This window comes from Protopterus annectens, chromosome 8.part0, assembly GCF_019279795.1.
Source record: "Protopterus annectens isolate FY-2018-M chromosome 8.part0, PAN1.0, whole genome shotgun sequence".
Lineage (NCBI taxonomy): Eukaryota > Metazoa > Chordata > Ceratodontiformes > Protopteridae > Protopterus > Protopterus annectens.
In genome coordinates, this window is record NC_056741.1 from 1,761,013,543 (window position 1) to 1,761,026,042 (window position 12,500).

The 12,500-nt window shown below is 40.1% G+C and overlaps 1 protein-coding gene across 1 annotated transcript in view; it reads right to left on the reverse strand.

The window, feature by feature from the left end:
* The window catches only part of LOC122809623 (vitamin D 25-hydroxylase-like), a 357,935-nt gene that overhangs the window by 77,406 nt on the left and 268,029 nt on the right, over positions 1-12,500 (reverse strand). The window contains exon 3 of the mRNA XM_044081255.1: positions 3,882-4,069. Within this exon, the coding sequence (XP_043937190.1) occupies positions 3,882-4,069 (188 nt within the window). The remainder of the gene's footprint in view (positions 1-3,881; positions 4,070-12,500) is intronic.

The window sequence follows — 12,500 nt, forward strand, 5'->3', positions numbered from 1 at the left end:
CAGACCTAATCCTGGGTGGCAACATCCTCACCGTGCCCATTTGTAGGGGGGGTGAGCCCCCATCCCCTGCAGTGGTTCCACCTGAGGGTGGTGCACGACCAGCAGATGAGGAGGTCTGGGTTGGGTCCCAGATGTGCTGGGACCCAGTGCCTCAACCAGGTGTGGTGGGAGAGGTGGATCTGCTGGGGTCTGCCTTCCTATATGTGCTATGGTGTGGAAATTAACAATGAATATTGGTAAGTCATGCACAACACATTACAAATTTAGTCAACATAGCATAGCATGCATGGATATTCCCATTTACCCCAAACAGTGCAATTATAACAGTGCCATAACAAACAGAAACCATGCATATATGGAATGGCATTCAGAGTTGCAACAGCATGCCAGTTAGTAGTATGTCAGGTAGGCAATAAGATGATTATTCAACAAGGAATATTAGCATGCACACAGTTTAAACAATGATGAACCAAATGGAACAACAGTCCTAACAGTAGAGGTTTGTTTAGGAACATGCCCATGGTTGGTTTCAGTGTAATGGTTGGATCAGTTGAGTGGTGGGGGAAGGGAGCAGATTCAATTGACAACTGCTATCAAGTATATTTGTCACTATACTACTACTCACTACTCTACATTCTGACCACACAGACACTCTACCTGGGCCATGGGGCTGCTACAGCACACCAACAGCTGTAGATATAAACAGAGCAATTGTACCCTTATTTTAGTTATACACATCAGACCTGTTTCTATACCAATTTCTTTACCTGTGGGCCTGTGCAGATGAACTGTGGGCACATTACATTGCTGTGTCTACACATTTCAGATTTGTATATTAGTTGCAGGCCCTGGAGTGTGTGTTGTGCCTTTCACATACATCTACTGTGACATTCTGTGTGTGCGGGTTTCTTGGCAACTGGGGAAACTATCTGTGACAGTGTGGCACTTGAGGGAATTGTCTGGGCCAGACTGCGGAGTGTGGATGTCTAGCTTGCATCTATTTGGAGGACTGGGGCTGATCAACACAGCAATTGTACACCTTTCATAGTTATACACATTATACTAGTATTTCTATTCAGATTTCTTTACCTGTGTGCCCTATATGGAAAATGTACGTGTTGCAGTACATTATTGTTTCTATTAAGATTGCAGTTTACAACTGTAGAGCCAGACTAAGATTTTAGTGGCAGTCCCTGGATTCAAACCGTGCTGTGTGCGCAAAATTGGACTACAGGCCTAGTCCTTATCAGACTGTGCTACTGGGGAGGTGTTGTGTGTTGTTTGTGACATTTTTATCTAGTACATATTTTTGTGCACAGTACTTTTTGTTATGACATGTTGCATTATTTGTTTCCCATTTTCAGTACAAATTATGCATACACAACAGGCATTGATCTCACTGTTTGTGAAACATATGCACATTAGCTGGATTGCACATTTGACTGTTTTACAACTACATATTGCAATTTAGATTCCTGAGTACACAGTGTAGATATTAAGTCTGCACCTATTAGCCTTATACATTTCTCAGTACAGTCACAGCTACATACGGCTGAAATTGAAAGGTTAACACAGAGTAATGCTGGCAGACAAGCAAGTAACACACATTCTGATGGGAATATGCACTGTTGCTTTTTTCCAGTTATTTGACATGTCCATTCTAAAGTATGCAGACAGGCAGTACAAAATCAGTTCACTTGAGTTAATGCTTTCTGCAGGACATACACATTTCTATTTACCAGGTACAAGTGAGATTACACACCAGTGTTTGTGATCACCTTTATTAGTTTTGACATACATATCTGTGTACGATTCAAAAATCCACAATTACTATTCCTGCGTGATCTGCACAGGGGAATGTTTTGCATTTCTAACTGTTACAATAGCTCTGACATGGCACTTTGTTGGCAGCTTCACTCATACACTCATACATATTCTAATATTCCTCTCCTACATATATTGTAACTTGTTTGCTACTGATATCCGTATTACACAGCAGCTGGGAATACTCCATTGTAACACTGGCAGCCTTACACAGGCATTTATTACTGACTTTTACACCACAATTATATATACAGGCAGTAACTATAATTTCGATTTCTTACTGCTAATAGTAATGGGTATTCTGTACTCACCATACTGCCGATGCAGCCGGTCCAGTCACTGGGCATGAGCCTCTACATTCTGGGACCTCTCCACAGCAGTTGTATGGGGAGACATCACACATTAATTACACCTGCACTGTCACATGGAACTTTTTCCATACTTAGGGATACATAAGACTGCATACATACAGACAGGTGGGACATCACGAACTCTGGCTTCTTGGCTCCACTGGTCCAGGACTGCACCCCTACTCCAATTCAGGTCATTAGGGTGATGATGTACCTGCTCACCAGTCCGGGGTATGCCAGTGGGACTGGTGAGTGACTGGTGAGATCATGCGCAAGCTATTCCCAGGCCTCCGCTTTGTACTGCGAGCCCTGGTACTGGCCGTGCAGCAGCCTGCCATCATGTTTTTTAACTAGGAGGCCAACCATGACCCTGGACTCCTGGATGCCCTGACGTTGTGCTCGGAAGTGCACACCTTCACCAGTGCCAGACATTTTGGTTCTGCTGTGTGCAGTCCCAAATGGTTATGGCTGTATTCCTGCCTGTGCAGTTTAAATAGTGTAGTTTTCCCACACTTTTTCCTGATTGGCCAGTTTTAATACACTGCACTAAGCTTAACTCTGCACAAAGCCATATAGCAATGCTTACACCAGGTAAGCAGAGCTGACAGCAGGTAAGCAATACTTACACTAGCAAAGTATTGTTTATATTTAATTTTTTTCATTAAATTTATAAATTATTTTTTACATTTATATTTTACATATTCCCATCCCTACTGTGCTATACGTGAGCCATATGATTGAAATCTATCATTCAAATTCCTTAAAAGTTTATTAAATAATTTGGCAGGGGGGTATTCAAACTGAGCATGTTCTGCATACTGTACTATGACATTACCACTACACTTCAGCAGCTTGATGATGCTCTGTGTCACAGTAGCACTTGACTATCATTTTCAGGATTTCAGCCAGGCTAAGCTTAGTGGTGCACAGCACAAACAATCTGCGCAGCACTTAAACTTTGTATTTATTTAATGAAAAAAAATATTACATTTTTGTATTTTGTATTCCTTTCCTCTTGCTGCACTCCTTCCATGCATATAGGGCTAGAGTGCATATATTTGGTGGGGTGTATTTGAAGGCTGCTGCTTTCTAGGTGTTTGTGTTTTTTATTTTTTTTCAGTGTCCACGGACACTGAAATGTTAGCTATTTACATTTAATTGTCTGTGGACACTCGTTTACTATATAATATTAGAGCCAGGCTCTAATATTATATAGAGTGACACTCATCTGTGTCAGAAAGTGCCGTACGGCACTTTCAGAGTGAAGGGGGTGTGTTTCAGGTGCAGGCACTGCTGATGCACGTCCCCTGCACTCAATCCTGGTTTGTGCCCATTTAGTTTAGATGGCAGCATGCCTTCATGCATATATGCAAGGCGCGCTGCTATCCTAAACAGACATGAACCACTTTGTGCAAGAGTAGCCTTATTCTTGCACAGAGCTTTGTGAATCCAGGGAATGGTGTCTGAGTGTATTCTTGGGTCACTCAAATATCATTTTTTTTTTTCATTTATTAGTCGTCTTAGGAATGCCACACTGCAGAAAACTGGTAACAGTGATGATATATTTCTTGTTTTATTAATCATAAAAGTAAATGGGCTAAAATGTTTACAGCTAATTGCTGCAAACAACGTGATATTATTTCAGTGTGAAAAAGAAAGGTATTTGTGTTAAAATGTATTTAGAACTGAATGAAGCTTTTGTCTTACCTTTGGAATGGTATATCCTCTAAATAATACATCTTTAGTTACACCATGTGGAAGACTGAGGGGAACAACATTTGCGAAACGTAAGATTTCATGGATAACGGCTTGTGTATAAGGCAGTCTTAATCTGTCATCGTAAGATGCAAATTCCTTACCATTAACAATGGATTCAATTTCCTTAAAGCATTTTTCTGTGAAAGAATAGTAAAATGTATACATTTGAGTTTTTCATAAATTATTCCTGACAATATTTTTCACTGTTTGATGATTCTGCATTACATGTCAAAATAATTTGTATTACTGCAGTATATTTTATGTAAACATTCTCTATAAACATAAAGTATAAAGCACAATTGCACATACACCCAGAGGAGATCTTCTTCAGTACTAATTGCTTTAATCAATACTTTGTTGTAGAGCTTGCTTTTCTCCGGTGATGCACATTTAGATATGAAACTTTCTGAAATGCCTAATCCCTTTTAATAAAAACTTATTTATTGACCTTCAAGGTAACAGTTTCCAGTTCAGTGAAAACTTGCATAGGGAGAATTTTGGGCATAATTCCTAAAACTGAATACTTGGATACTAACATTTTACAAAATGCCAAAATGTTTGATCCTATGTCAGCAATATTATGTGCAAAATCAGGCTGAATCAGTTTAGCAGGAACCAGTTCATCACTGACATAAAGGTTTATACATTTTGTGATGCCCCTGCACTGGCCCAGTAATTAAGGAGCCTCAATCCTCACCACTATCACCAGTGAGGGATGTGCACATTGGGAGGATGACAAGTACACACACAGTAAAGTACAATTTCCCTTAAGAGCACGCAGAGATCACAGTCAGTCTGGGGCTGGTTTCTCCCTGTCTGTCCAGATCCCCAATAAGACTCACCACTGCCACAGCTATAGGGTTAAGATCTCAGCGGAAGTGGTCAAGCCAAACCCTTCAGCACCCTCTCTGTCCAACCAGTGCTTTTTTATTTCCTGCCCAAGTAGCCTACACTCATGCACACACACTTTGAGATTTGATTTATATACAAACACACAGACATTCTTGGGGAAGGCTGGCACAGGTTCACTAGCTCTGCCCCCTTCCTCCCATACTATAAGGTAGTACCAGTTGCCACCAACCACTACTTATCAGCTACTACAAGGCCCTTACAAAGGGTGGCCAATTCTACTGAGTAATGTTACTGATATCCAAATGGTAAGTGTGACCAAAACTTTTAAGGCTATTTAGGAGTGGCCTATATAGTGTCATCAAATACATATGCAAGTACACCAAGAACTTAAATATCACTAAATAAACCAGACACAATTAAAATGTTTAAATATATTTAATAGTAAATAAAAGCACAAGACAATACTCAGTAAATCAATACAGTGACAATAGACTTCAGAATCACAGGACATACTTTAAAACAACATTGCAGGACAGTCTCACATAAATACAGAAAACATCTAAACTAATCTTACTATATTTCTATATCTAAAAGAAATCAATGTAATCTAGTACTTACTATTAGCAAGGCAGAAGTGCTGATGAAAGAATGTTTCTAGGTCCAAAGACAAATACAAAATGCACAGACTTTCTCTGAAACATAGTTCTTAAATTAACAACAACAAATTACTTCTGGGTGAGCTGGATGACATCACTCTTTGTCACCTCTGCCTTCAGTTCCCAGGCTAACAGATACCAACAGAATTTAACATTTCTCTGTGAAAAATACTTATCCCTTAGAAGTTTGCCTAGAACTTTGAGGTGTAAAACAGTTAAACACTTTTACATTTGAAACTTGTAATTATTTCTGTTTCCAGACAATAGAAAAAACTTTTAGCTGTAGACATCCTGATTTCCTGCTGTATTAACTAATTTTATAAAACATCATAAAACTCTTCACTTATTTTCTCATAGTTTGCAAGTTCTTTTCCAGCAGGGTACACTGTGGTTACATTCTTGAAGCTGAGTACATAACATATATCCCTGGATTCAGTAAGGATCCATGCAGGAATAGCTTATTCCTGCATGGAAACATCCATTTAAGAGCAGCATGGCAGTTTGCCATGCATAGTTATGAAGGTGCACTGCCTCTGCTCCTGAACAGATGTGGGGTGTGGACGAGTGCAAAGGGTGTGTCTGAGAGCAGAGCTCTCACAATACACATACCCCTGCACTCAAGAAGTGCTGCCTGGCAATTATAATTAGTGAGAATGCTCATAGGAGGCTGCATACCTCCCACCTGTAAAAATCATTGCAGAATGTCCACGTCATGCCCATACAGCACCCCAATTGTCCTGGCAAATCACTGGGTTGATCTCAGGATTGAAGTCAGTAAAGAATGCATACATTTTAGTGTCCGATTTAAAATCTGTCATAAAATCTATATTAAAACAAATTCTGTTACCCTAGCAACTTTCCCAAGTTTATAAGAGCAATAATGAAAATATGACCGTAGTTGTACCACAGTTTGTCAAACTTTGTCCAGATAGTGTGTCTGAAGAGGTTGAGAGGTATGGGGGGTTGCAAGGACATCTGCCAAATGTGCAGATGCATACTGGAATCCACAGCGATAAGTGAAACCTGCCCCTTAAAAGAGAAAATAGTAGTAGAGAATTTTTTTTTATCAAACAGATTCAATTTAACTGTAGGTGCGTGGGTTTGCCCATTGCTTAGCTACCCATACTGTAGCTTAAATGGCACAAGACGATAGATAGATGCAATTGAAGCAGTACTGCAATAGTGTAGTGGTCAGAGCATTCACTTTGTGAGTAGTAATTCCGGGTTCAATTCTCACTGTAGTATTTTCCATGTGAAGTGACTTTATGAACATTTTTTGCTGTATAACCTACTAAAATAACATATATTTGTGAAATGAAGTACTGCATTAAATGCAGATGTGAGATGTCATTGTAATAATGTGGTAAAATCCACAGATAAACACAAGTGCCCCATACAGTATATGTACACATCAATCAGGGATACAAAATGAAGTTATAATGTGTAATGAATGATAAATCCATAGAGTGTCTAAATCCACCACTTTCCCAAGAGCCATGTTTCATTTCTGTCTAAATTAGTGCAGGGGTAAGTAGGAGTAAGCAGTTTTAAGCAACAGTAAGCAGGTTTAAGCCCAATTACATGGGGGGTAAGCAATGCACACACAGATTAAGCAATATTGAAGCTAACTCCCTGTAAGTATATTTAATCGGACGTTAGAATTGCTTACCACTGCCCAAACCCATTTACAACTGCTTAAAAGTGCCTTAATCACTCTGTATCCAACAGCCGCTGTTCTGGCCAGAAACAAAATAAACAGCCCTTGAACCCAGGACCCTGTACGCTATAGTCACAGTAGTTAACCAGTAAGCCATCAAAGCAGTGCATAAGACTGAGGTATCCCCAAACAGATCCTCACTATAGCAAAATCACAATTTACATGTAAAAGGAATCTATATGCAGTTTTTTGTTGTATAACCTTCTACATAACATAAATATGTGAACTGGAGTATTGCATTACATCCAGATGTGAGGTATAATTGTAATAAAATGTTGAAATCCCCCAATAAACACAAGTACCCCATACAGTGTACATACACATGAGCCATGGATCCTAAACAAATATATAACATGTAATGAATGATAAATTAATGCCAAACAGCAAATAGTGTGCAAATTTAAAATTAAACAATGCTAAGCATTGTACACACCTGTTTCCTAGGTGTAAGCAATGTGTAGGCCAGCTAAATCAATTTTCCTCATTGGAATACCCCTTTAAGCAATGCCAACCGTAGGTGAGCAGGTTTGCCCATAACTTAACATTATCAAAGCCATCCAATCATGGCTAAGTGCAGAAAATCGGCACTATTTAAACCCCACAGGCAGAAATACATCTCGTAACTGGTTGCAGCTTCCTCCTGTAGGCACTATGGCCAGTGTGGGTGAAGGATCATGCTTTTGGGTGCAGTGCTGGGGCATCCAGGAGTCCAAAGTCATGGCAGGACTTCTTGTTAAAGACCATGACTAGAGACTGCTGCAGGGCCAGTACCAGAGTTCCCAATGTAAAGTGGAAGCCTTGGACTGTCTCATCTATGACCTCACCAGTGCCACTGTCATGCCTTGAACTGGTGAGCAGGTCAGGCATCACTATGCTGACCTAAAATGGAGGAAGAGAGAGCTCTTGGATCAGTGTATCCAAGAAACTAGGCAGATGGGTGATGTCCCAGCCATGTGTAAGTATCATTCTACTACCTGTTTAATTGCCAGCTCATATATATTATGGATAGGTATGGCTATATATTCCTCATGTCTTTGACAGCGTCACATGAGCAGGCTGTGAATTGGGAAGCCCATGCCTGTAGGTTGCAGAGGCTGTGTTGTGAGGCAGATTAGTAATAATAATAAATGTCATAAGAAATAAATAAGTAACAGAAAGTTAATTGCCAGTATAAAACCTGTATTGCATATGGCATGTACTGAATAAACCAGACAATATGGCAGGAAGAGTCTCGTATAGGTTGTATGTAAATAAAAGGTTTACAGTCTGCCAATGAAGGTCTAACTCCTGGGCTGCTTGTGTTTACTCTGTTATCATATGGCAATGTAGCATTGCAATCTCTTAGTAGTACTGTTGTATTAAGCACTGTTACCCACACTTTGCAGCATAAATAAAATGTGTAGGAATGTCTGTATACAACTGTTTTGATCAGAAGGTCATATTGTACAACTGAGAGAGACTTAGAAAACAGTGAAAGTATAAGCAACATAATCAAAATAGCACACTTAATTGAGATTTGAAGTGTTAGCACACACAGCTATGGATCGAATCCTGGGAGTCGTAGTAAGCTCTATTCAGAATCATACCCTACAACTGTACAGATATTGTCAGAAAGTCCAGATAATTGGTGTAAGTCCCTTGGCTGTCCCCCTGTCCCCCTGGAAAATCAGTGGGATGATCCCAGAAGTTTAGGCAGCAAATAATGACATACAACTGACTGTCAGACATCATAACAGTCAGAAATATATCTAGAAGAACAAATGTGTCACTCTAGCAACTCTCCAAAATGTTATGAGAGTAATGAGCAAAGTATGTCCCATCTCCACCCCCATGTTGTGAAGCTATGACTAGAGTGTGTGCAGTAACAGTGAAAGACATATGTGCATAATAATAATGTGGAATCTGGTAATGTGTGGCAACATTCAAGTAATGTTAAACATTCCTCCCCACAGGTCTGTCAGATATGAAAACTGTGCCAAGAAATAAAGGATTGAAATCCTGGACTGGTATTGTTTAGTCTGGTATTGTATGGCAGTGTTAGTGTTACCTTATTATTCAGAGATACTGCATTACATATCACTGTCATCCACACAGTGCTACATAATGTCTAGGAAACTCTGTATAAGAGTGTTGTAATTACAAGTTCACATTGTACAAAAATGGAAGACTTATAGACAGAAATCAGAGAAAAGATGCACAGCAATATATGTATAGTACACTCAACTGTGATATATACTGTTTTAGTTTTAGCAGGCACAGTCATAGTTCGAATCCTTGGAGTGGTAGTAAGCTGTATGCAGAATTGTACCCCTCAACTGTACAGATCTGTCCAGAATGTCCAGATAATTGACCCATATCCACTGCCTGTTACCCTGTCTATCTGGCATATCAGCGTGATCATCTCTGACATTTAGGCAGCATTTAATGCCATATAACTAACTGTCAGGCCTGTAAATATTTGGAAAATGTATATGAAAACAAACCTGTCATTGTAGCAACTCACCAAAGGTTTATGAGTGCAATAGTCAAAATATCTCCCTGTTTCACCTGCATGTTGTCAAGACATGCACAGAGTGTGTGCAATAAGAGATGGAGAGTTATGTGCATAACATCAACCTGGAATTTGGGAATATATGTAGAAACAGGTAGTGTTAACAAACAATACCTCCACAGCTATACCAGGTAAGAGGTGTATACTGCAGGTAAAACACAGTTCATGTATATAGTTACCATACCACTGTCCAAACTAAGGTCATAGGGTAGTGTAATAATACCTGTAAGGCACAGATCACAGCACTGACTAAGAAAGTAATGAGAACTACAGGGATATACAAGTTGTTAGTTGACATCTCCCCCCCCCACCATATCTGCAACAATAAAACTAAATACACAACTCAATGGGTATGTTTACAATTAAATCTACTGTTAGGACATATGTCCTATTGTTTGATAAATATTGAAATGTGTTTCTATGCATGTGTCATGTTGAAATACTCCCACATCGGTGGCATGCTGCCATCAGTGTACCTGCATGCTGTTGTAATTGCCACTGTGGTTCCATATATGCAAGTGTTCTGTTTGCTATGCAACTGTTCCATATCTGGTGTTTTGGGTTAATGGGAATATCTATGAATGCTGTTATACCTAATCCTGGAATGTGTTAACTATTACTAACCCACATATGGTTTAAAATTGAAACACCATAGCACGTTTGGAAAGGCCAGCCCCAGTGGACCCGCCTCTCTCACCTCATCTGGCAGTGCCAACAGCACGTTTGGGGCCCACCTCGGGACCTCCTCGTCCACTAGTCCTGTACCACTTTCGGGTGGAACCGCCTCAGGGGATGGAGCTCGACTCCCTGAAAGCAATCACCGGCAGGATACTGTCACCCGTCGTCAGGTCTGGGGTCTGCTGTGTAGTGAGCTCCACAGGGAGTTTGGAGATCTGCTATTCCAGCTTGAGGGCCGTGTGGTGCATCTAGATGGTCAGCCTGCCCCTCCTACCCAGCACAGCCACCTTTGGGGTTGTGAATGTGCAGAGGTGACTGCCCATGGGTGGGGACCTCAGTCCCACTGGTTCCACTAGGAGGTTCATGGGCTTCTGACTTCCCAACACCCCTCTCCATTGAAGGTGTTTAACCCCCACGTGTCCTATACCACCCCTGTATTCTGTCTTCTCTGTCATCCTACCCAGCCTACCTCCCCAAATATATCTACTATCCCTCGCCAACATCCCACTCTCACCTTAAAAAAAGGGCAATCTGTTCCCAAAAATATAAATCTCGCCCAATACATGGCTGTCCATTTTGCATGTGTCCACTGGACACATGTAATCTGGTGTAATTGGCTTCACAACATATTGTTGTTGTCCTCAACCCTCTCTCAGGGGTATGAGTGTCTAAGTCTACCTCATATAGGCACAGCTGTTGCTGTAGAAAAAATGGGCAGCTATGGACCTTTCCAACACTCGTCCTGCACATCCCTAGCTATTTTCCCTACTGTCTTTCCCTCTTTGCCCCCCTTTTTCACCACTTTCCTCTCAACCCTTTTTCTTTTCTTTTAAAGAAATTAGCATGTAGATAAGCAGGAGTAATCACTTTTAAGCAGCAGTAAGCAGGTTTAAGCCTGTTTGCACAGGGGTAAACAATACCTACACAGGATAAGCAATCTAGAGGCTAACTGTCTGTAAACATATTTAACTGGAAGTTAGCATTGCTTACTGTTGCGCAAACCCACTTACAACTGCTTAAATGTGCCTTAATCACGCTGTATCCAATGGCTCTTGTTCTGCCCAGCAACAAAATAATCAACCTTTGCAAATCTCAAACCCTGGACCCTGCACACCATAGCCAAAAGGATTTACCACTAAGCCATGTCAGATATATATAACCCTAATGTTTTCACAAACATCGTCCAACACAGTTATTCAACAGTGCAAGAAATATATTTATACATTTAGATGCATGTGTGTGTGTGTGTGTGTGTGTGTGTAATATATACACACACACACACACACACACACACACACATATACACATATATATGTATATGTATATACAGATATATATGTATAGATGTAAAAGAGAAAACAAATACATATATGACTAAAGGCAGTGTTAATGGGGGTGAAGGGGCCCAAGATAAATACCTCTTGTAATTATTGATATCATCCCCTCCCCCCACAGCCAAACAGATCTGCCTTGCAACACAATACCAACACTTGCAAGTCCCATACCCAGGACCCTACACAACTTAGTCAAAAGAAGTTAACAGTAATTCATCCCACCTGTATGATGTCAGGATGGTATCAATAATATATCATGTAGGACAGTCTGGCTACCACATGGAATGTACAATGTGAAATCAATAAACATTGCAGTGATACATACACACACACACATACATACACACACATATACATATAGTACTACATATAGATATGTATAGGAAGATACATATTTAGAGGGTGCGCAGCATATTGAACATCCAGTATTCTTACAGCTGCCACCTTTTAAAATTGACAGTGTATGATTCACTTGTACAAAAGGCAATTATTGCATGAAACATATACCCACAGAGAAGTCAAAAAATATGACACCACACACAAGGTTTGCATACATAAGAAATGTTTATTTGTGTACTGTTACAGTTGTATATGGCATGTTATATAGCTGTTAGGTCTTTGAATTACATATGAACTGAGTAATGCAACTCTCAAGCAGATCATTTTATACAGTAATCCAAAAACATAACATATGTTGCTGTCCAAGTCAAGGCCTTCAAGTAGTACAACAGTAAAGAAGGACTGGGCCAGGGGATAACAATCAATCAACAGTAAGTAATG